Genomic DNA, 26,410 nt, shown 5'->3' on the forward strand with positions numbered 1-26,410 from the left:
GTTGGAAAAGACCTCTGAGATCATTAGGTCCAACCTATGACCTAACACCTCCTTCTCAACTAGACCATGGCACTAAGTGTCACAACCAGTTTTTTCTTGAACACCTCCAGGGACAGTGACTCCACCACCTCTCTGGCCAGCCCATTCCACTGCCCAATCACTCCTTCTGTGAAGAACTTCTTCCTAATATCTAAGCTAAAACTCCCCTGGGCGCAGCTTAAGACTGTGTCCTCTTGTCCTATTGTTGGTTGCCTGGGAAAAGAGACTGATACCCACCTGACTACAACCTCCTTTCAGGTTGATACTCAAGAGGTACAGAGTACCTCTCCACCTAGCTGAGCTTGGGTTACTGGTACAAGTTTCACTCTTGTCTAATGCTTCACATCCACCCAAAGTAAGTGTCACTCAGAGCAACAGTAGCTGTATTCCATGTGTTTTAATAAACTACCAGAAAAATATGTTTGGATGTGTTTGTTCTCCTCCCACTTAAATAGGTCAAATTAAAACCAAAATAATACCAACCTCAAAACAGGAGAAAAAAAACTGTCCCAAGAGCAAAGATGACACACAATACCGACCTGCAGAAAAAGGTCTTTGACGAAATTCATGGGTAAAGAAATTATGTCTGTGAAACACGGGGAGTAATAAAATGGTTACTGATTTGATCGGTTTTCCTCCTATGTAGCTACATATGTGTCTATGCTGATACACCCTTGGTACTTCTGTGAGACAAAATAAAATTGATTGTGGGGAGGGAGTAAAGAAGAAAATAAATATATCATTTCAGTCAGTGAAGTAAAGACAGCGCCCCTACAATGCACCATTGCTCTGCTTATCAAAGGACAGGCTTGTCTCTCCATGGCTATGCAGTGTCCCTGGTCCACAGACGAGCTGTGAACTCTGAATGGTCTCCTACACTGCTCTGTATGAGTAGGACCTCGGAAATATATGAAGCATTCCTTCCTCTGGTTAATTCTCACGCTTTACTAAGATTTTTAATTAAAAAATTTATTAGTACTTCAGTTTACATTTTTTCCCCCAAGTTTCTTGCACTGACTGCTGTGCAGGTCTCCACAGTAAGGCAGAGCAACCCAAATGAGCAATATGCCACAGGAAAATGCTGCTATCACAATGTGACTGGATGAAGGAATTCATTTTACAACAGATCTCATGTTCTTCAACCTTGCGCTCAGTCTGTGGAGCCAAATCATGCAGTAACCTCACCAGTTCTTTACTGAGTGGACCTGTGGGTCACACCTTAATCCATAAACAACGGAAGGAAAGAAATATACTTTTTATTTCCTTTTCTCCTCCCATGGAAACCTACCCCTCAAATACCACGCTATGCTGAGGTGTTTGCTTCATTCATAGGCAAATGAGTCCTGCATTCAAAACACAGAAAAAGCCATAGTCTTCCTCCTGTTGTTATAATGCTCTTTCATAGAACCAGCCACTGTCCATGCTTTCCCAGATCTCAGTGCCGTGCTTAACAAGCAAAGGACAAGCTCATGCTGGCTGCAAAGTTCAGGTCACCAAGAAGGTATTAAGAGAACAGCTCAGTTTGCCAGCTGCTTGCAAACGCTGTATTGCAAAGAAGGCAAAGGCAAAACACCCCTCTCCACATCTCCCCCAACTTCCTTCCTTTTTTCTTTTTTTCTTTCTTTCTTTTTCTTTCTTTTTCTCTCTTTTACTCTTTCATTCTTTCCTTCTTTCTTGTACAGGGGTTCATGAAGAGAAGCAAGACTTGTGCATCACAAATGGTGGAACTAGGCCAAGCCCAGACAGCTTCCCACCCTACAGTAACGCACAAGCCCGTCTCATCTTGTACCTGCCCCCAGAAGGTGGTTTGCCTCTTGACCTTTTTGGAACATAATGCAGTCTGATCTGCTGGGGATTTCTGCAGTTCAGGTGCCGGGTGGCTGGTTCTCTCCCCTTTCCTGAGGCTCATAAATGATTGTTTTTGGAGAGATAGGCAATAAGAGCCACGGCCACCCCAACGTAAATGCCAGTTCCAATTGTGATGGACAGGACAGCCAGGAAGAGTGCTCGCCGGGAACTGGAGCTTGCATGGTGGAAGTCCCCCTTGGCTACTGCTTTGTTTGTCTGCAAGAGATACAACAACAACAATGCAATAGATTTATTTGTTTTATCTGGAAATGAAGACGTGATGCAAATTTCTTGGCTGAAATATGATCATGGGATATGAGAGTGAACTGGTTAGAAATCAGACACTTTTTTAGTCAAATGAGGTTATTTACACAACAGAATGGTGATGGAACCAATGGCATCTCAAAGGAGGGTGTCATTTTTATAGACCATGCTATGGTATCAGCAAAGGTCATCTGTCAGGCAGTAAGAGATCTGTCACCTACAAGATAAGTCTTGCAGAAGCATATGAGCTCCATAAGTTCTGAGACAGTCTTTGTTCCCTCATTACAATGAGTGAGGAATTCACAATGTTTAATTGTATGTCTCCACAAACGCTCAATTTGCTGGGACAGTTTCTTCTTCAGTGTCATCTATTATTCTATTTTTGTTTCTTTTTTTTTTTTTTAACTACCTTGCTACTCAGAGCAATTTACAGCAGCCAAATGGCAACCTTCCACACTGAAAAAAAAAAGCTTATGGCCTTTCTGTCAATGCCTTTATTAAGAGAACTCTCTCTTTGCATTCATCAACCTAATTTTTTAAGCACAATGCTTTATAAATGTTTCAGGCAGAAACAATGTCAAACAACACATACTAAAGGAGAGACAGACTAGGCTGCACGCTGGAGGCAAAATATAATTTCAAAATAGCAAAATATAAACAAGACCAGGCTTACACCTGCTGTCATGTCCTTTAGTTTAATTGGGGAAAGCATCCTACTCACTTTGCATAGGATGTCCAGCCAAGCCTCTCAGCAGGGTGATCAAGGATTTCATGAGCTTCTTGTCTGGGACTTGTAAACACTCAAAAGAGAAGCCCTTTCCAGAAAAATTCCAGGGGCTTTGGGGATCATGGATATATTCGTTAGAGTCTCTTAAAAGGCAAGGAAAGCAGAGAAAGCTTTAGAAAGAGCTGGTCATTCAGTTCTCCTCAAAGACTGGCTTCAAGCACCTGCTGCCCATCACAGCACTAGTCTTGAAAGGAAAGGTTCTTCCTTACTGAACTTAGGTCAGATTTGTCAGGCTCAGGTAAATGCACAGCACTGTAGCAATCTGAGCTTTTGGATAAACCAAGGTAAACAGTTTCAACCCCCCAAATGGAGGGAAAGTTTAAAAATTACGAACATTTGAATTTGACATTTCTGAAATGTCATATTATTGTGGAAAATTCTGCAACATTTGGGTTTACCTCTTTAAAATGAAACTTTGTAGAGTTTCAAACCAGCATTTTTTCACTTAAAAACAGCTGGAAACTCAAAGGTAGAATAAAACATTAATCAAAATGTCAAATAAACAGAAAATTTGACAGTATGTCTTGCTTGCTTCAATAGAAGAGGTTAGATCTACCAAAAATGACGAGTTGAGCAATCCAAAAGGATTCAGAAAGCTGATTTGTCAAATACTAACAGCCTTTTTCCTGATAGGATCTTCAACCTAGTGACAAACATGTTCAAAAGAACAGGATTTTTTCTTGATAAGCACTCTGAGGACATCCCTGAACTTCCTGAAAGTATTTGACCTATGGCGAAAACCCAGCCAAAACTACATGTCTTGTATTAGTCACACACTTATGAACTTGTTGAATTTTGCATCTCCTGACATTATGGTACAGTGTGATTTTGCTTGGAGAACAGGTCTGTGCTTTCATATAAATTCTAGTTTCCAACGAATTATCTAAAATGAGTGTATTTTAGTGTATCTTAACCTAATGCATATTTTGTGATTTAGCAAAATCAAATCCCTCTTATATGGAATTTTGAGTGTAGACTGGTAAGGGCACATGGGAAGGATAACCTTATATTACTCCTTTATTCTATTTAGAAAGCTTTCCATTGAGATGGAAAAACCATCCACACAGAAACCATCCTCCATCAGTGAAAGGATTTGCTTATTAGTAAGAAAATTCTTTGATGCTATTCCCTAATTAGCAAAAAACATCACATACTACTCAATGTCACTATCTGCAAATTACAGCATTTCTGCAGGTTTAAACTAAATGGAACTGAAAAGATTTAGTAACCAAAATGCAACTGAGGCCAAATTTAATAGTTTAGCATCTGGCAACTAATAAACAGTTTTTCTTGATTTTTTTTTTTTTTTAAGCAGAGATCAAATCTTTGGGATATCTGTTCACTTTGAGAAAGTCCCTTGGTTTTGGTACTAATCCAACTACTTATGACCCAGTCCACTTGATGCCTGACACAAAGAAATTACATTCTGTTGGATGTTTCCACATCAGGGATGTCTGTGCTCCAGAAAAATCCATAGGACACAAAAAAATGGCTTGCATAGATCAAGCTGAGCTAAGTCTGACCTCTGAGCTAAGTCAGACCCAGTTTCACTAGCTTTTCCCTGGTGTTGCAGAGAAGGTGAATACAACGGTCACTAAATCTAAAAAAGAAGCCAGGACATCTCAGTGAAGACACTGTTCAGGCTGTTTCCTTGTCTTCATAGTGTTTCAGGTACTGTTAGATGCCAAGCCCCTGGGGCTGATGTGCCAAACAGTACAAAGGCACTGTTTTTCCAGCCATTCATATCCAGCCAGGAAATGGATTTCTGTAAGCTCCTCTTTCCAGACTCAGTTGTGGACTCACTACAGCAGTTCTGGGTTTTGTTATTTCTTTGCCCTGAAAAGCAAAGCCCCAGCTATGAATACTACTGGGCTGAATACTTAGCTGGTATTAACTAACTATTAATGCTTGATTTTGAAGAGTAGCGCAACCAGGACTGGTGCAAGAATGAAGATCCAAATGCCCTACTAACAAAGGGCTTTATTCACTACAGCCTCTTCAAGCTAAGTGTCTCAATTTAAGTAATAAGTAATACAAACAGCTATTCTAATGGGCTTGAGAGTGGCTGCAAAAGTTAGAGCTCTTCCTAATCAAAATTGTATAATCTGTGGAATTTTACAGTACTTTTATCCATTCACTTCTTCCCTTCCCTGGTGAGACTGTGGCTTGTGACTGATGAACTAATTTATACAGTCCTTGGGTGGCAGCGGGACCAACAAATTTGACAAACAGAGCAGGGACAAGTGCAAGACATGGGATGAATTACAAGTGGGGGATAATTCATGGCATAGCACTAGGCAAGTTTGCTCCCTGCACAGCCAGAAGACAAGGTACTTTTCTTGCAAAAGGTTTGTGTCCTTAAACTACCCCTGCCCATTTATTCCCCTTGGCCTGTGTACTCTGTATGCCCAGACATGACTATCAACTTGCCAGATATGGGCACAGGCTGTAATGAAGGCTGGGTACTACAAAGTTGAGAACAGTGACTTTAGCTCATACCAGTCTCCAATCAATCCTCTCTTTACAGGCTTTGGAAGTAAGGCAGGAAAGTGAGGATGGATGGGGAGAAAAGGAGTAAGGAGGTCTGGAAGGATTATTTTCTTTTGTTTAACTAACATAATGAATGTCTTATTTAGAAACACTTTCAAGGAACTTCCCTGGAGTTTCAAGTTGAGCTTCTGCAAAACATATTCATCATGTCTCTGGGCTGCATATTTTACAGGTAGAGAGAAGATGAATATGGTACCTCCAAGCTGCAAGGCCAAAAAATTCTGCTGCATCCCACAGTGACTTATATATCATACTCACAAAATACCTTCACAAAAAACACTATCTGGAAACAGAAACAAACTGAACACAATTATTAATCCTGCCTCACCTCCCTAAGGCTGGAGAGCAGGATTGGCTCCATGTAGGATGAGAAGAGGGTATCCTGACCCCTTACTCAATGCTGAACTGAATCTCTACTGATGCTTAAGTTTATTTTCTTCTTCAAAGGAAGACATGCAACTCAGCCTAATCTAGTCTTCAGATTGCAATGTCCAATACAAATTGCTGGATCATCTTCAGGAAATTCCCACCCACACTTCAGTGTAGGTGGAGATTAGATAATTTGCTTGGGATTGATGTCTTTCTTTCAGTGAAGAATCAACCTCACCCTAAGCATTTAGAAGATAAAAAACCTAAGATCTTCACTTATTGCTGCCTGGTAGCACTGAGATCTAGTTGGGATGGCTGATAAGGATGGTAAGAAAATAAATGCCTAACCCACACAGAACTTCCCCTGGGGCAATGCTGGCATTCTATGAGAACTTGGGTATCAGAAACAAAAAGATGTCACAAGAGTTTCATTATCACATGGAGAGGAGATAAACTGACCTATGCAGTTGCTACTGCTGTTTGCTTGAGGCTCTTGCCAGATGTCCTAAGCACTCTGCTGCATCTCAGAGGCACTAAATGAAATCCAGTGTGAAAATCGACCTGTGAATCCTCATTCTAGTAAAAAGGCTTGTGCCCTCAGTGGGCAGAGCACAGCACTGCGCCATGTGAGTGTATAACAGCATACACTTGCTGCTTCCCATTAGCAGCCCCTCTGACTTGCCTCACCCGCTGCCTCACTATGAGGGCTCAGCAAAGCAGTGGAACAAACAACAGGTTCATTGCGGTGGCAGGAGGAAAAGCCACCTGTGTGAAGGCAGTGAGAAAGGACAGGCTGGTGACCACTCTGAGTCTGAAGCAGTCACTTCAAATCCCTCTGTAGTTTAACCTAACATTTCTTCATCCAGTCCTTCAAGCGACATTTCCTTCCTTGAGAGCATCTCCTTCTTTTCCCTGCAATAGCATGTGAACTTCCAGCCTTTACAACATCCTGCCAAGCTCCGGAAGTATGATGATGTGGCAGGTGAAAAGACGTGGCCTGAGTAATGGCACTTCTACAGCCACTAAATTAAATGGTTCTGTGTTGGTGGAAAGGGATGTACTGGGAACAACATTTATCCCTGGAAATGCATGAAAAGTTCAGGAGAAGAGAATGTGAATGGGGAGATGAGGATGTAAATGAAAACCAGCATGAGTCTGCCTCTTCTGCATAATCAACTTTCATAACATCTGGATTTCAGCCATGGGATCATTTTGGTATCAATGTATTCTGCTGGAATTTGAAAACATGACACAGGCAAGGATGTGATGCAGTTCCCGGCTGGTGGTGGCTGTTGCGGTTGATTGTGTATTTGAGTACAGATAAAACTATAAATGTCCGAGTGAGATTTCAACACTTGGAAAAACAAGAGCATAATAATGAGAACAGCAGGCATAAAAGGCCTGAATTAGCAGAATGCAGAGAGATGTTTTTAGCCAAGCTCCACAGCAACAGCAGTTCATTTGACTGCACTTGAGAGAATGAGACCTCAGCCTGTGATATGAGGGCAATTCTATTTTCCTGGTGTATATAGCAATTTTGGATGTTTATGGTAAAGAACGTGATTTTGCCTCTCCGCTTTGCTTCTAGCCCTTAAGCAGATGTTGCCATTTTGTGATAGAAGAGAAGAAAACTTGGGAAAGGTGACAGGTGGTGAAAATTAGTTTGTTCATACACATACAGACCTACTCACAGATGCCACGGGTTTGTGTCCACACATGTAGACATATACGTTATCTGCCTAGAGGCTGGAGGCAGCTACCTATGAACAACTTAAGTTTACCAACAAATTATTAGTGATTACTTCAGTCCCAAAGGGCTTTACTTTTCCATTTAGATAGCTTTCTGTTTCTTATTTATTTGAAGACATGGAGTTTAAAATGTGAGCATTACTCAGGAAGGGGAATCTGGAAGTGATTCCTATTTTTCAGATTCCATTTTGTGAGTGGCAAGAGGTTGTCCTCATCTCAAGGGACATCATAAGGTACTTGCTGCTTGTTGTGCCCCTACCCTTGTCACAGGCTCTGTATTGGGACTGATTGGACAGTGCCAAAGATTGCCAAGAGGTTGAGCAAGGTGTTATTGATCCGTCAATTTCTTCATACACAAATATGCCTGGAGAAGTTCTCTGTTTCACAAGGAAAACCAGGACCCTGTGATGACTTAGTTAGGGCTCTGCTGAAGGACCTGCTAGAGAGAGGTTTTGGGAAAAACTGCAGTTGTTATATTTCTACCTCTAACTTGTTATGTAAGGTTGGTGTAAAGAGTGGATTCCCTCTGTCCACATCCAACCTGACTGCTCCATGACTCACTAACTCCATTTGTATCAAGGTGCAATGCACGGTCCCAACCTGGGTAGTTGTGGATCTCAGATGTCACCACTGAGACCTTTTCTGTCCATGGGGCTGGCCACACGATTGCACATAAAGCCACATGAGTATATATATATATCTCATGTGGAGTGGTGGCATCAATCCTCAGTTCCAAGTTGGGGGTTTATCATTTTGGCCCAATTTACTACCCCTTGGGGTAGATGAGCAGGTACACTGTACTGTTGAAATCTGAAATGTCCACCGTATCCAGTGGGAGAGCACACAGTGAGGCACCCGCTCTGTCCTTGTTTTGCTGTGGTTCCTTCTATCTCCCTCTGGTTCTCTTCTTCATTTGTGACAGGAAGAAGACTGTGTCAGTGGGTACTCTACATTCATAGCAGTGGCTCTTCCCTCCAAAATGTGTCACACAGCACAGGATAGGGTGGAAGATGCTGCTCAGTGCTGCCAGGGAAGATCTCAGCCCTGGATCTCCACTTCTCCTGCTTGGAACAGACAAGAAAGGGGTGGTAGGATGGAGATGATGTGGGTTTCTGCCTTGGGCACCCTAAGCCACATTTTGGGGAAGAATAGGAAGAGGTAAAGACAGTCAGGGTAGTTTTAAAAGGGCCTCTGGGGTAGTTTCTCCTCCGGACAGTAAGAAGATCAGAGGATGAGTTCCTCCAGTTCTGAAGTCTCAATTTTCTCACCCATAGGTGCCCCTTCTGAGCTGAAACAAGATCTCTGGGGTTTAAGAGCATTATACAATCTCCCACACAATAGGTCATTAACAATTTTTGAGATAAGGTTAAGTACTGTTGAGGTACGATTCACTTTTTTGTGGATTTCAGTAGCTTTCTCAGCTACTTTTCTTTTGTGTATTACAATCACCCATGATTTCCCTATATGTAATCTGTGACACACTGTTTATCTACTCGGAATTTCATGTGTTGAGGACTTTCAGAGTAGCTCATTCTGATTTGTTGTTGGCAGATCCTGGTTTCCTTAGGAGAGTTTGTTTTTTTCCCAGCACATGGGTGCCACATCAGTTATATGGTATTGTCCCTGGAGGACTGTTCCCTGGGGTGCCATTTTCCAGACCAGCCTGCAAACTCTGCAAATTCCTCTAGTCCTCACTGATGCTGTTGATCACATCTTTCTAGGCGGGAGATTCAGACCAAGCTATTTCTGAGAAACATTTTGTCATTTGATATGTTAACTAGTAGTCTAAGAAGTTATGAGGCACTGTGGACTCTGTAGCACCCGACAATGAATGCGAGGTAACTTATTCCTCTTGTTTATCTTGAATGAACTCAACTTTTCAAGAGTCACCAAAGATCACATGATGAAGATTACTTCTTTCATATGGGAAAACCCTTTCTCCCCTTTCCATTCTACCACTTTCTTGAACTCCACAAACACAACAATACTGAGGAAAAAACCCCAAAACTTTATGTTTTCTTACACTACTTTTTTTTGTTCTCTTTCAACTTTATTGCTCTTTTTTCCCCCTCTCTTGGAGAGGCAACGTAAGTGATGCAACTGGCTTCAGCAGACAGACAAAGGAACTTCATGACCATAGGGATGATTAATAGGAAGCAAGAACTCCACTTCTCTTGAGGTGGCTCCATGAGGTATTGAGTTGTATATGTGAAAAATGCCTGAAAAACACATGCTGAGAGAAAGGTCCCTAGGACCAAATGCCCTCCAAGGTCACCTCAGTAAAGCTGCTGTGGTTGGGGTGGCTATGGATTTGTATCTCAGTAAGAAGATGATAAGGCTTGGTATTGAGGAGACTTGAAGTCTAGCCTTGCTTGTGCTGGGGAGTGCTCCAGGTGACCAAAGACAGAACATACTGCTTCATGGGTCCTGGATCATTTGATGGCATTAACCAACAATGTCTCCCCAACCTCTCTACTCTTACTCTGGTGCCTTGGTTTGATTTAAATTAATGCCCTGTTTTTATTCAGATTTTTAAATCAGCCAAACCACCTTCAGGTGAAAACAGGGAACAAAAGCATGGATGTAAAAAAGGAGTGATCCTGCAAGGATGGGCAGAAGCTTCAGCAAACTCCGGCTTCTGAAACGTATCCAAATGCCGTTGTAGAAGTCTGTTCTACTTTAAAATAGAGAACTGTCTTGTTTTGCCATTGCCTGGGTGTTGTTCGAAAAGGCTTGTGGTTAGATAGCAGTTGCTAAAGCAGGATGTTCAGTTAACCTCAACTTTCAGACTTTGTGCAAAACAAGGTAGATCTCACAAACATTGCACGAATACCAATGCTTCAACCTATGAACTTTAAGGGCATCAGGCAAATGTTGTGTGGACGCCAGTGCCTACGTGCAGTAAACATGTTATTGCTCACTATGTGGTGGTCGTGCTGTTGCCACTGCCTATCCTGAAGTGCACTGCCCAGACTCTATATAAACAAACACCCGACCTCTCCCAACGGAGGTCACCCCCACCACAGGACTGAAGAAGAGCAGGTCTACAGGACGCTGTGGGGCCCATGGTGGTGACTATCCTCTCCTTTTTGAATTGCTCTTGGCTTTTTCCTGCTTCCCTATTTTCTTCCTTTCTCTCCTCTTTCATAGATAATAAAGTTGAATTATCGTTTAGGATACCAATATTTGACTTGTTTGTGTCTTAATCTCACTTTAGCTATATCTGAACTTCTCTCTTGAACGTGCTTGCGGATCAAGACAAAAATTTGCCGCTCCACACTCCCTGGATTGGGACAGTGTATTGGGTCTGGCTGAGATGGAGTTCATTTCTCCATAGAAGCTCTTACAGTGCTGTGCTTTGAATTGGTAGCTAGAAAGGCACTGATTAACACATCAGTGTTTTGGTTACTGCTGAGCACAGCATCAGTACTGTAACGCTCCTTCCCCAATTGAGGGCAAGATCCTGGGAGGGGACACAACCAGGTCAGCTGATCCAAACTAACCAAAGGGATATTCCATACCATATGACGTCAGCTCAGATACAAAAGCTAAGGAAAGGAGCAGGAAGGGGGACATTTGTTGTTTCCAGTGGCTGCCTGTTACGAAACCATTACGCATTGTTGAAGCCCTGCTTCCTGTGATATGGCCAGGCATTGCTGCTGATGGGAAGTAGAGAATAAATCTTGTTATTTTCTACTTCACTTTTGTGTGTGCAATCTTTTGCTTTTTTTTGCTTTAGTAAACTGCCTTATCCCAACCCATGGGCCATTTTCCATCTTATTCTCTCTCCCCTTTTCCAGCCGGGAAGGGGAGTGATAGAGCAGCGAGGTGGGCACTTGGTGTCCAGCCACAGTCAATCCACTACATCAGCCACTAAACTTCTTTTATTTTAAAATCAATCAGAAAGAAATCTAACTAAATCACAAAGGCCACAGAGTATTTGCTGGTTTAGCTGTATTTCTTTAAGAAACAAATCAGTTTGCACTCCCAGAGCTTTTCATATCAGTTAACTCTGCAATGCATTACCTTGCAGAGTATGAACTAGGTTGTTCTGCCCTGCAAAGAACGACTTTGCTTCTAAAAAGATGCAAGGATCTTTGTTTAGGAACCCTGAGAGGAAAATGATTCTAGATTAATTTGTGGTCTGCTGTTAGAAGAATGCATCTGACACAGCAGGAAACACTGAAGGGAACCTCCCCTTGCAGGAATGCCAGATAGCCTGTGTGTCCATTCAGCTTGGATGGTGGGGAAAAGCTGCCCAGCATGAGGAATGAATGGCCTTCCACCCTGCGTATCAACAAATAGATTTCACCAACTGCAGGAGCCCTACTTGCTCTGCTTACTTGATGAGAAAAATTAGCCCATGTATTGTTATCAGTGAACACTGATGGACAGATGGATAGGCAGATGATTGCAAAGGCCACAAAAAATTAACAAAAGCTGCAAATTTTCCTACCCTAATATATGGGTTATATGTGTATGGTACCAGAAAGGAAATGCCTGATTGCATCGGGAATGCACATGATAGACCTGTATGATAGCTAAATAGCAGAGTCCTAAATTCAGCTCCTGAAAACTGCTGGCGGTTTGCATTTCCAAGGGTGAGTAGGAAGTGCCAGGCATGTCCCCACAAAGCCCATCCCACAGAAGAAAAGCAGGACTCAAGACGCTTCAGTTCTTTCTCTTTCTACCCACCACAATTCCCCGACAACAGCAGCAGCAGCTACGTACTCTCACAATCAGCACTCTCCTGCCTTCTGACTTTGGCTCCTAGCCCAGAGGACATCAGCAAACCCTGCTGCATGTCAAGAAAGCCTTGTATCAGGTGTCTCAAAGCTCTGGGATTCCCCGTGAGCAGTTACAGAGAACAACCCTGGGCAAAATTAACTCCTTCTGGCAGACACTTAGGTGTCTTCCTTTGATTTAAAAAAGTTAATGTGCTACCTTTCTCTTCTGATTAAAATGATTAACATGTCATCCCTATATAAAAAAAAAGGGTTTGATTTGGTTAATTCATTTAATTGCATACACTTTTTTTTTTATGCTTGATTCCCTAACATTGAAGAGGAGCATAAAGGACTCCGTCATCTCCATTTACTGCTACCTCTAATATTGGAGATGTGAACCTGTATTTTTTTTTCCTTTTTTTCAACTTTGCAGCAAAGTTCAAAGAGACCATCTCAAAGGTGAAATTCTATTAGAAGCTGTATTTCTGAATTAATAATTCAATTTTATCAAAGGATATCAATTTATCAATTTTATTGTAGATATTATTTGGGAATAATATCACAGAAGTATTACAGAAACATATGCTTACTCTGTTCCTAAAGTCCTCTCTTGCTATCTGCTTATGACACCACTGGAGGCAGGTTATTGGCTTGGATGGACCCCTAGTCTGGCCCAGAATTTTCTCTTATTCTTAGGAGGGTTCAGTTCAGCACTGTTGGTTTATAATGCAGCGTGATATGCTCAGTTAATCCATTATGCTAATCCATTACTACATTTATTTAACAAAGGACTGTTGATTTTGCCAACATAAAATTTGCACCTATTTAGCGTAAGAGCTAAAGTCACGACATTTAGATCAAAAAAGTCTGTTTAATCTTGATCAAAGTACACAAAAAGCATTGTGAACTGTGGGCTCCCTTGGACCTTCTCTCAGATTTCTGTTCGCATTTTTTCCCTGGAAAACTTTTGATCTGGTAACAAGTATGGGAATAAGGCGATGGATTTTTGCTTTTCTTATAGACATACTTCTTTTATCAAAAAATTTTATTAATTTTCTGTTTATCGTCTCACTTCCGTTTTAAGATGTTATCACTACTTTGACAATAGATCCCATATTTACAGGGGAAAAAAAAAAAAAAGCTATATTGACCAAAGTCCCATTAAAATACAGTTATGACATTCCAAAAGACAAGAACTCAGGAGGAATGTTTTAAAAGCCCCAGAGGAGAAGAAAAGAAGAAGAGGGAGACCTTTTAATAATTCTAAACCCAATCAAATTCCATTCAAGATTAAACAGAGATACAGGCAAATATACGAGCATGAAACGTGACATTTCTTTCTGACCAAGGGCAGAAAATATTGCCAAAAAATATGTTGAACACAAGTGTGTGCCATCAGAATGTTTTCTTTTAAATCATAGAAATTAATTTAAGTATTTTATATAGTGCTTATTTTGAAGTATTATATAATTTTGAAATATTTCCTCTGTTTTTAAGCTTTTCTGAGTTTTTTTTCTCTCTCTATATATATTAACTAAACCTTGCAGATGAAAAATTTCCCTCCGATTGAAAAAAGGGATTTGTTTTGTTCTGCTTGAAAACGTACTCATATGGGATGCTCCAACCTTTTCAAAATGTTTTTAAAAACCTCCTGATACAAGAAATTTCTCAGAGAAAACTCTTTTCTGAAATCCTTACTTTATACATATATGCACACAGAGTCTTAACAAATCAACAAAACTTTGGTGCATGAATTCTCATTTGGTTCATTACACATTCAATTTTTAATTGCTTTTCAGTAGTCAACACATGCTGCTTCTGAATAAATGCGATCCTTCCGAGGAAGCTGCTCTTGTTGCAGCTGGGAAGTTTAAGCGAACAACTTCCTGAGAAAAGATAGTCTGCATCTATGGCAGACCTGAGGCTGCCTTTAGTAACTGGGGAAACACCTAGGCTAGAAGGGAAATTATTCCTGTCTGGGCTCTTGTTCTGGGGGGGAGACTTAGTAACTGCGTTAGATAGTGTAATCACTGCAGCACAAAGAAGGTATTCTCCATCCTTTGCGCCTAGTCCCCAAAACAATCCTTGGATGAGGGAAGAACGAATAAGGAGAAAAAAGTGTGCTGTAAGACAGGCATCCTACCCAGACACCCACTGGCATCTACTAATGCCAGTAACACCTCTGTACAGGCTGAAGAAACTGGAGCATGTGCTCTGGAATCTCTGGATTCAACTCCATACTCAAGTACAGGAAGACTCAACAAAATCTAATTTTTCACTATGGGGAAAGTTCATCAGCTGACCTGGAACAATTAATTTGTATTTGTCACCATCACTGTTGGCATGGAAATGGAAGATCTAACCCTGTATTAAGTTGTCAACACCCTGAAATGACTGCTCTGTCTTTCCTCTGACTCAGTAGCTGCAAGACAAGAACTCCATGTTCTCCAGCAGAAACACATCACAGTGTTGTCATGCCAGCAGATACTGGCCCCTAATCTCTTGTGCACAAAAGTCCTTCCTCCTACAACTACAGCAGTCCCATGCAGGCAGTGCTGTGCTTCAGTGGGGAAGGACTTGCATGTGTATGTGGGTCTATCAAAGAGCTTTATCACTTCTCCCATAGACTTCTTAACCTTCTCTTTCTGCTTATTTCTGCTCCTTTTGTTGCCCATCTGGTTCTGGTTCATTTTCCCTTTGTGCTATGCAAACATCAACCCTGCTTTGGCCCTTTGTGAACACTATATCCACCCTTTTAAATTGAGTGCAGGTTGTCTGAAGGGTGGAAGATGTGGTATTCTGCATTCTTACACTGAGTGTTTCAGCAGAGCTGGGGTGTGAGAGTATAGAAGACACTCAGGCAGCAGCACTATCTTACCAGGGATGGCAGCTGCCCAGCAGCAGCCAGAGTGAGCTAGAAGGGCTTTGCCCATTTTTCCACTGCACAGTGAGCAGGGAAGAAAGCTCCTAATAGATCAGGGGAGTTCTCCAGAAAAGCTGCTGCTATGGAGTGAGTCACCTGCCCAAGCACAAGTAACAACCTCTCCCAAAGCAGTTTGTCTGCTAGCACCATAGAAAGACCCATGAGACCCCACAACTGCAGTGCATTAAGGAGGAGTAAAAGAGGGAGTCTGCAGGTCTTGCAGTACAGGGCTGCTGGTTTCAGTTCTATGATGGTAAGAACATGCTGCTAATGTGCCTCCATCATGCCTGAGTCAGCTCTCATTACTGCCCCCAGGAAGAACGCAAACCAGCTTGAGGCATGGATCTCCAAGGATTTTTTAACTTTGGTGCTCTCTTTTCCTCCAGCATCTCACTAATGCCTGCTCTAACCACCTTACAATATAGTTTTCTTGCTGCAGGCTTGCTCCTTGAATTTCCTGTTGCCGTACTAAGAGAATGGAGCACGATGAAGCAGAGCTGCAACAATTCTTACTTCGGCATTCTGGGACCATTTTATTTTTGATTCATTGGTCCCACAGTCAGAGTATTTGCTGCTTTGATGATAGCTGGTGAAAAGAAAGAGGCCATTCCAAAGGTCTCTTCTCCCTTTAACAAACTGCTTCCCAGGGGTACAGTTTTTCCTCACTGGAAACCCATTAGCACACAAACATAAGTCCTCATTGTCCAACAGGGAGAGCAGAGATTGTTAATAAGGATCCTTCCTACTGGTTCTAAGGAGTCATCAACAACTTGCAAATGTTTTTTAATATGAAATCATTACAGACTGTACAAAGACATGATCTGCTTCTTTTTTCTTTCCCTCTCCTTTACTCTGTTGCATACATCTAGCAAGTATCTTGTTCCCCATGATTTAACTGGCATTGCTGTGTATGCCAAAAGTAATGAAGAACCAAAACCAAAAGCTCCCCTCTTCCAGACCCTTGGCTTGTCTAGCAGAAGGCAGGTCAAGCCTGAACAGCAGATGCAAGTCCCTTTCATCAGGAGAGCTGTGAGTCTGTGTGAGTGTCCCTGACTGCACATCCTGCACCAAGTAGAACTGCTGTGGAGAGGCAGGAAAACACATTTACTGTGGGAATATGTGACACATATGCTGCACTCTGTGAAGAGGAATAAAAGCCTCAGCAGGACACCGTGGTTGAACAGAGGACTAATCGTGTCAAATGCAAACCTCAGAGTCAGGGCAGGCTTCCTTTGATTGAAGGGACTTTGCTTCTTGCTCTCCAGTCCTTTCCTTTTAAGGTATGGGGAGTAAGGGTGTGCTGCCCTGGGCATCTGGCAGGATGGCAGCCACTACAGAGGAAATCTTTCACATGTAGTTGGGCAATCTCATGCCCAAGAGTACTCCATCACATACATGCAGGAGAGGAATGATATAAGCCTGCTTTTGCTTTTGTTTTTCCTGCAAAATCCTGAAGACCCTCCACGTTAAATAAAGAATGCTGCTTTTCACAGTAGGGATCAGCATGCCACTACTACAGCATGAGCTGCCATTCATCAGCTGAGCTTCTGACAGTACACGAACGAGTCAGTGCTCTCTGGCTCCCCCATCTTCCAACAATCAGTGCCCAGGCACTGTGGGCTGAGCTCCTGGGCTTCATCTCAGCCTGGGGCAGCCTAGGAACAGTGCTTTGCAATCTGACAGCTTACAGGACACCTTATCTTGACATTGCTTTTGACAGGGTTTTTCCCAAGAGTTCAGCCAGCTGGGAACAGAGGTAAGGGGCAGGCAATGCTAAACCGTTGTTAAAACCTGCCTCCTGAGTGAGAGATGAAGGGTGAAAGAAGATCTGGTCTGCCTCGGGGGACCAAGTTCTCAGAATTTGCTCAGAGTGATTCTTACCTCTTGTTGAGGTAAGAATAGACCCGTCTGATTCACGCAGCAGCACAAAAGGCTACGGAATAGGATGGGCCACATCAAGTAGTGGCAGCAAGTAAGCAGGGTGAGAGTCTGAATGCAGAGATATAAACCTGCGTAAGTATCATCTTCCACTGTGCAACAGTGCAGCTACAAAAGGAGGGCTGCACTAGTGAGACCCAAAACCTATCCTGGTGTGATATATCTGTTGCATTTGTCCATCAGAAGAGTTCATTCACGTAGAGAAGGATTTGATAATTAATTATTTCAGAGTGTACTTGCTCTCCTCTCCTCCTCCCCCTTCTTTCTGTCTCTCCCTGCTATCTCTTTACCCCACTGGGCTAATACATATTTCATGACTGAAATACATCCTCTCTAAAAATATTCCATTAAAATATTCATGAACAACTGTTTTCTTTATTTGCTCAGTGCTTAATAGCTTCATGATAGCTACACAGCCAGAGGTCTAAAGCAACAGTCTACCTTAGTGACCAGCACTCTCCCACTCTTTACTCCCTCTATATCTCTCTCTTTTTTTTTAGCTCTAAGTCCTTGGGGCCAGCCTTATGCATTTTTCTTGTAATTTTTAAGGTGTTAACTTTGATTTGTAGTGCTCCTAGTACAATAGGGATCCTCTTCCTGGACTAGTGTTGGTGGCTGTAAAAGAGAGAAAGATGTTATCAAGAGCATCCTAGTGACACCAAGGTAATTGTCCACACTTCTCTACTCCACTAGAAAACAGCAAAAGGCCAAGTCCTAACACTTTTTTGAATAGGATACAAATGTTATTACAGGGTGCTCTGAGACCCTTTGTCCCTTTCAATTCAGAAAGGTTCTCACAGTAGCAAGGATGCCAGACCCAAAAACACTCTTAAGTAGCAGGCAGGATTATTGCACTTCTGCTTACATTTCTATCTTCCACTACAGAAAAGCTCAATTGCTGATGGAGGAAATATTTCTTCATTGTATAAATACAGATTCTATAAATAAACAGATGTCTTCCTGCTCAGTTGGAGTTACCTTGTGGTTCCCTGTGCCAACAACAGTACTGTATGCAAAACTTGCAGAGATGGGAAATCACTTTTACAGGGCACAGCTCCACCATTCCTCATGGAAATGGGTACTGCATGACCCTGTCCCTGACTCCCTCAGAAAATGTCTCTATGACATTTCAAACCTCCAGCCGAGACAGATTTAAGATGTGCTCTATGGTGTCTGCATGCTGGAGGGTGAAAAAAATAGTATCTACTTGATATACACGTTCAGGGAATGTGAGCAAATATGTCCCACACACTGGTACCAGCCAGAAACAGGGCCTTCAAATGTCCAGAGACATCTGGGATGATGAGGAAGAAATGGAGTGCCAGGAAACAGGAGGTTTTGAAGACAGAAGGCCTTCTGCCATCTCTGGTAGGTGGTGTGGAACACCCACAACTGTTTGTGATTTTGGCAGCCTTGGGCAGCAGGACAGATTGCTAGTGGTGTGCACACCACTAGAGATGCCTTGGTCTGTGCTGGACTCCAGCAGGACCGTAGACTGAAATTTCCTTTCCGCAACCCAGTGTTAGGTAACATGCCAAAGAACACTGGGCAGGAAAAAGGAGATGCTGTGGAGACTGGGAACAGCAACCTGGAGAAAAAAAATATTCTGTACAGCTGCCTCTCCAATGTCCAAGACAAAAGGGTGTCCTAAGCCCAGCAGTGAGACATCAGCGAGGTCAGATTCCTACTATGAGCAGAAGCTGTCTCACCAGGCTGGAAGGCATCCCTGTTGTGATTTAACCCCAGCTGGCAACTAACTACTATGCATCCAGTCTCTTATTCCCCCTAACCCTTGTGGGGAGGGGAGGGGAACTGGAAAAAGATTAAACCTGTGAGTTGAGACAAGAGCAGTTTAATACTTGAAATAAAGTAAAATAGTATAGCAATAATGATAATAATGAAAAGACAAGAGAGAGAGAGGAATAAAATCCAGGAGAAATAAGCAATGCACAGAATTGCTCACTACCCACTGACCAACGCCCAGCCCATTTCAGAGCAACAGTCCACCCCTCCTGGCCAGTTCCCACCAGTTCATGCACTGGGCATGATGCTCTATGTTATGGAATATCCTGTGGCCAGTTCAGGTCAGCTGTCCCAGATGTGATCTCTCCTGGCTTTTTGTGCAGCTCCTCACTGGCTGAGCAGGGGACACTGAAAAGTCCTTAAATTACTTTTAAGTAATTTAAGTAAATGCAACTTAGCAACAACTAAAACATCAATGTGGTACTCATCCTAAATCCAACACTCAATACTATCCCAGACAAAATCCAGACAATCCCCTTTCATATGACCTCTTCACTAGGGAGAAGTGGTTTTATTATTTGTAGCATGTGGCTTGAAGCAAAGCACCAGATCACGACAGTGATCTCCAGGGTTTCTGTGCCATTGCTGCTGTTGGAGCAATTAGGCTGAGTCACATCAGTGCTCTTCAAAAATCATCTTGCTTTCTCCATAACTCCTCATGTGAGAGAGAACTAAGGTTTGGACCCTTGCCCACAGTAAAGAAAGCAATGAAAGGCATGTCTACGGCAATTTGAGAACACACTGCCTTCTTTAATATTCCCAGTGCTTTTGCACAGTTTAAATTATGTGCAAGAGTACATCTTCCCAGACAGTTCTTTGCTTTTTTTCTCTCTATCTGGTCCCTAAAGGTTTCAATTTTGCAGATATGCCACTGGGAGGGTAAAGAAAAAATTTTGCTTATTTGAGTAAAACAAAGCTGATTTCCATCTATCACTGTCTAGTCTTCCTGCCTTTCATGCAGCAGCATCTGAAACCCTTGTTGACATTGTGATCCCGCACACAAGTTGGATGAAAGGGGGTGAATTTACATTTGAGGGATGGTTGCTCTTTGATACTTGTTGACAATGGGGTTTGTGAGGTCTACTGGCTGGCCCCAAGTGGGGTCCTGAGTTCAGGTCCTCTCCCCACAGTGTCCTGTTCAGTTTGGCTTTTCTAGGTTTGATCTGAAACCAGGTGAAATGGATGGGACACTTCCCAGTCGCTTGAGGAACTCTGAACAGGTTTCTTAGAGAAGCCCTATAGATCTGAATTTCTTTGTAGGTCTGTGCCCATTTTGCAGCCATCTCTGTGCATTTCTCCTAGCTTTGGTCTGAAAAATCACTGTTTAATCTGTCTGCACTAGCAGAGAGGAGATGTCTGAGTGTACATAGGGAATTATAATCCTCTTGAAGCTGGTTGTATGTTATGTATGACTTCTTACAGTCGCAGGATTAGATATTCAATTATATAAGTCTAGGATTATGTGTTGATGAGAATGCCTTTGGTTTTCAGCTCTAATGCTACTATCTTCATTCTTCAGCTCAGCTGTTCCTTTCTAACACTGGATTTCCTGCTATGGCACCTGAAAAGGCAGAATGACTAATTCAATTACAGACAAGAAGAGAGCTCAATTTTCCCTTCCCTACTAAAGAAGTGATTTTCTTTCATAGCAGCAAAGGCAACGTGAAGCTTATACATAACTGAGCCTTGCTGGTAAGGTTATTCCAACAGGATATCGACCACTTCATGTCATAGGGATATTCACCTAGGGATAGCATTTCTCATGCCCAACTTTATTTTTTGCTTCCATTAACATTTTATTGTGATTTACTGTTGTGTTTGCATTTTACAATAGAAATTCTGAACTTTTCAATGCCTCGTCAAAGAACAGAGATTTTGGGGGGAATATGGGGAGCTGGGAAGGGGGCACCTGACATGTTTCCATTAACACCTCCAACTACTGCATCCCAATGAACACTTTTTTCTTTGATGTACAGGTAGATGAAGTGGGACATGCACGTGGTATTGCCTAAAGCACGGTGGAGCAATACCGACGGCAAAGCACAAAAGCTAAAATACATCTCTTGAAACAATGTGCCATGAGGTCCTGTTTGCACTTAGAAAACAAATATATATTTAAAAAGGAACATAATAATACAGAACATTGGACATGGGCATTGCTGAGATCCTTGAAATTTAGGCAAACAAGGGTATAAAGACGTCTGTAAATCCAAAAGACTTAGGTGACACAGTGATAGTTTCGGCCTCGGGTCTCTACCCTGTCCCTCTGGCAAGTCAGGCTTTTGAATATCTTCTGGGAGCAGGGCTGTATGACAGCTACAAAGAAACACAGCCTACCCTCGTGGAGTCAGCCTGACATCCAGGACATATGTTTTCAAGCCAAAACCATGTGAAGGCCCTCCAACAAAATTCAGGGATGCATAGACTAGAAATCAGGCACTTGAAGATTTGTCTGCTGCCTAGGGATACCTCTCTAGCTCTAAGTAGAAAGGTGGATGACTGAAGAGCACTCTGTTCTTGACAGTTTGGAACATATGGCAAACTGAGATCTCATCACTGCCATTCCCTGAGTGGAACTGGGTTCACCTGCTTTGACATGCCAAAGCTGGATACCAGTCTTTGGAAGCAAAGTGAGTAAAGGACAGGCTGAAAATATTGTTGACAGACAACCCACTAACTTGTTGGTTGTCTCATGCTCCAGAGTCTTCTGGCACAAATGGGGACTGGAGCTGAGTCTCTAGAAAGAACATCATAGAATATCCAATGGGAAGGGCATTCTACAAGGATCATCAGGTCCAGCTGAACAGGACAACACCAAGAATCACACCAAGAAGAGCCAACAAGCAACAAAAGTCAAGGTTTCCCCTGAAAACTAAGCCTGCATTTATACCAATCATTCAGGAGGTCAATGATACTTTCCCTGCACATGCAGATGACTAGGATAGCATTGAAATTTTCATTTTCTGTGTAGCTGCTTACCTTGAAGACTGCCAAATGCAGAGATGACAAAGATGGCTAATTTCTTATGCCAGTCAAGATTGTAGTAAAGGAAAGAGAAAGTGAAAGAAAAGGGAGAAGCAGAGAAGAGAGAGAAATGAGTTTATGAGCTGTAGCATTGGGGAAGTACTCCATAATTGCAAGAGACTGAGAAAGATAAGAAGCCTTGTTGGAACTATGAGTCCAGAAAAAATAACAGGAGAATTCAAGTAGTTCTCTTTGGTGGCCCTTAACTTCTCTGGAATCTGAAATTTACTGTATGTCAATTGTATATTCTATTCAAAAATCTCCTACTGGCAAATTCAACTAATGGGAACGTCTCCACATCACATAGTGGACTGGCAAGGGTGTCCTGATCAGAAAAGCACTGAGCACTTGGTCAACTCTGACTTTTACCACGCCTTACAGCAACCTTCCCAAACCCGTAAGAATGTCAGTACTGAGCCTGTCACCAATGCCCAGTGGCAGTGGTATCCTCCCCTTGCATTGTTTCTGATCAACTGATGCATCTGAGGATAAAAGCCTTTGGCTCAAGTTTTGATCCAAGTAATTCTTGGTTTTAGGGAAGAAATGACAGAGTTCCTGTCACTGTCAGGTGACCTCCATTAGGAGCAGACACGGCATTCGTGTTTTGCAAATGGGCCTGAGCTATTTGCATGGAGTTGCAGCTCTTCTCACTGTTGTTAAGCTTCTTCTGAAACTTTCTGATACAGTTTTTTTACAAACACCCACCAGAGAATGACACACTCCCAGTGCTGTACGGGGAACTTAGCAACATACTTCTGCTGGGAAGACACGTTGGTGGCAGCCGCAGCAGCCAAATCCGAGGCACCTCTCAGTGCCTGCACCAGCTCTCGCCCCCATCTTCCCTTAGACAACTGCAAGAACACTTTCATGCCCTGTCAGCAGTCTTGCCTCAAAGAACATGATTTGTCCTTTGCATCTGTCATCCTGGAGTGCAGCTCACGGAGTGAGGGCAAAGCAAGATCTCAGGTCACACAGCAGAGCCAAGAGCAGCCTTGGGTCCTCTATGTCCCAGCCTTGAGCTGGAGTGTCCTGCTCTTCCTCTGATAGGTCTTGGAGCATAAATGGGTCGAAATGGCAGCTCTTCAGAGCAACAACACTTGGTGATGAGGCACAACTGCAGCTGGGAGAGGATACAGATATGGGAAAGCACCAGTCTAAACTACAATGGAGTTGGTCCATGTCTTTAGTGTGCAATATCTACCTCTGCTTGCTGTAGAGGCATGTGGAGAGTTTTTCAAGTTCCTTCCATGCACACAGAAGTCAGGACATGCTCCTGTAGAGAGACAAAGGGAGATGGAGGACCAATGTGCATCAAGTCTTTTAAGAGATCTGGAAAAGTGTGACTCAAAAAACTCTAGAATTCCCCATCATGGTCCTTCTAAGGGAAAGCAATAGATGAGTCCTTGTGGGATAACAAAACAACTACAAAAGGTTAGGGGGAGAGAGAGATACGACAGGCAGGCAGACTGTGCATGTACACCAGCTATGACAGACCTTGCTCTTTACCTAGACTCTCCTCTAGCATCCTCTAGTCTGCACAGCTGGTGGACTGAGTTCCTGTGTCTTCCAAGCAGCAATCTCCTGGAGACCTTTGTCAGTGCTCCCCCCGTTTCCCCAGTGGTACAACAGAGATCTGCCATCTACAGGGCAGACCTGAGGTGGCCCAAGGACAGAACACCTGCAAGTTTGCTTCTCTGGCTCCATCTTACGAAACAAGTCCAAAGTTCAGTCTGCTTTGTTGGCACCCAAGAGCCCAAGTAAGGATTAAATGTGGTATTCTCATCTTCTTGGAGATCCCATCTATAATGCTGCCAGGCTTGCAGGAGAGACTGCTTTCTGAGATCCAAAAAAGCTGAGGGATCACTGCTTACTCCAGCAGCAGTACTGCTGTTCCTCAGCAAGTCTGAACCCGGGGAAACAAAGAGCTTGCATAACATGAAAGAACAGCAACAAGAAGTGATTGCAAGTCTTCAGCAGTGGCAAACAAATGATACCCTGGGGTATAAAAGGGCTGAGCAAGCACACTATGTTATTTCACCTAAAGAGTCTTCTAGTCTTCAAGGAAGGTTGCCATGGAACAGGAATGATTTAAAGATCTCAGATCCCTTTGTTTGTTTTGTTCCTTTGTTCATTTCTTTCTGCAGTGAAGATCTCAGTAGAACCATCAGCCTGGCTAATATAGTCACTGACAGATCCTAAATAATAATAAACATATCTGCCTTCTGTAATTTGGAGCAATGCTCCAGATAGGGGTGCTGCGAAAGCAGCTGTTTGCCTGAGTGATCTGGTTGAAGAGGATGTGCACATCAAAAGAGGGATGTGCAGGATGCAGAATTTGGAAAAGAGGGTGATTAAAATAGCTGTGACTGCTAAGCGGAGTATGGACTAAAAGTGCTCCTGTTGTATGTGGATAATTTGCAATAGAGGAAATAGCTGTTAGCTGTCATAGATATAGAGCCCCAGCAGCACAGAAACACAGACCCCCAGGGAGAATTTGTCATAGCCTCTTCTTCACCAGTAAGCTTGCAAAGCAGAAGCTGAGAATTGCAGAAACAAACAGCAGAGCCTGGCTGGGAATTTTCTCTCAATGTGTTCGATGTTTGTTTGCCTGTGTATGGCATTTGACAGAACACAGCTGCTCTCTGTGAAGATATTCCTGGGGATGTGTAAAACAGTGCTGAGAAAAGGAAAATACCTTTGTTCCAACACTCTGCTGCAGCACTGCTCCAAGGCAGCTGCAGTTAGCCTGTCGAGTGTCTCCCTCTCATCTGAGGACCAGTGTTCGCACTGGGACTGCCTCTCCACCATTATGCACCATGGCCAAGAAGCTCCAGGATGCTCCTGCAGGGAGTCATACTAACACTAAATAATACAAATATAACGCAGGATGGCAATTCTGTATGGAAACGTAGTCTTTTAACGGCAAACTTGGGTTGTCTTTTGTTTTGCTTTGACTAATGGACTCTCATTGAAGCATTTTTTTTCTTGGTTTTAAGTTTTCTTTTGAAGGGAGTGGGGAAAAAAAAGGGAACACTGTGCTTAGACTAGCTGTCAAGTCCTTTTTGATGGTTGTAAGTGTATCAACACAGTATGACTTGATAACTATTCTTAGTCATTCACTACGGGTTTACTGAATTTTAAGAAACCCATGGCAAACAGTTTTCCTCCTGCTGGAGGCAACTACCTTTCATTTTCAGAGTATAAGGGGTTAATACAGTAAAGAACCAACTAAATTTTAGTCCAAAAATATACAGTCTTGAACTCTGCAATCCTAAAAAAGCAGTACGGTCACTGTCTAGGAAAGTCACAAATACAGTACACTATATACTGTTTGCATATGACATCAGACCAAGAAAATCCAAGTAAGTTACAAATGCGACAGATCTCTCTTGTCAGTTTGGTAAGATTACCAGTCAAAGGATGCAAAACTTGCATGAAGTGAGACACAGAGAATCATGCAAAGATGAAAACTATACCTGAAAGCAATCACAGAAAGTTTCACAGATATTAAGAATAATTCAGAACGGACCAGCCTGGAGTCCTGATCTGTCCCATTACTCAGAGAGAGAATACAGGTCTTAAGTAGAAAACTAAACCCTAGAGCCTTATGCACCCATTTATGGCAAATGGAGACCTGTCACCTCATAAAGCAAAGTGTCCAGAGCTGCAAACTGATTTCTAATCATCACACCCACCTCTTTCCCAATTCTTCGTGAAAAAGAATCGAAAGTTCAGAACTGGAATTTCAGCCTAAGGTAAATTTCTGAAGTCTGGAAAGACCTCTCAGTAAGGATTTTTTTTTCCTTTTTTTTTTTTTTCCCCCCTCCACTTAATGGAGAAATTACTGGTGGGAGGAAAGAGGCACCAGGTTGTTACTGCCAACTTTACTCTGGTCCTTGAAGAAAGGAGCTACTTTTCAGGCCCATTCACCCACCTCTGTGATTTGAAAGAGTATTGGCATTATGTTTGCTAATAAAGTTGGTTAGGAGAGATGGATAGGACAGCAAGTAGTCACCAACCCCAAGATCTGTAAGTAGGCTCATTCAGAAAAGGCTGCAAATGCACCAGGCTATCAAGTAGCCAGTAAACTAATTTAAGATGGAGATAGATTGCTGCTGTGTAAAGTTAAACATTACTACGCTTTTTTCCTCCACTGAGATTACTTACAGAGCAGAGGCATGTTAATAAATCAGTTCCAGTGTATAGCAAATTGGCATAAGAGAGTGTTTTACAAAACAATTAAAAGCTCGTAGGGCTCTTAAGCTCTGCCTATAAAAGCTGCAAAGCCATTCATGACTGTTCATCTAAATGTTTTGCACATCTCTGCCCAGGTGAAGTGGTATTGCATTTCCCCCTCTATACCACTAGAAAGCTTTTTCTTAAGTCAGA

General features: G+C 42.5%; 1 protein-coding gene across 1 annotated transcript in view; it reads right to left on the reverse strand.

Moving 5' to 3' along the window:
• Window positions 1-754: 754 nt before the first annotated feature.
• SYNDIG1 (synapse differentiation inducing 1) overlaps window positions 755-26,410 on the reverse strand; it is a 74,254-nt gene continuing 48,598 nt past the window's right edge. The window contains exon 4 of the mRNA XM_027902623.1: window positions 755-2,103. Within this exon, the coding sequence (XP_027758424.1) occupies window positions 1,945-2,103 (159 nt within the window). The 3' untranslated portion in view covers window positions 755-1,944. The remainder of the gene's footprint in view (window positions 2,104-26,410) is intronic.

Source organism: Empidonax traillii, unplaced genomic scaffold (assembly GCF_003031625.1).
Source record: "Empidonax traillii isolate 1590-97213 ecotype Southwest subspecies unplaced genomic scaffold, ASM303162v1 scaffold892:size253994, whole genome shotgun sequence".
NCBI classification, from domain to species: Eukaryota; Metazoa; Chordata; class Aves; order Passeriformes; family Tyrannidae; genus Empidonax; species Empidonax traillii.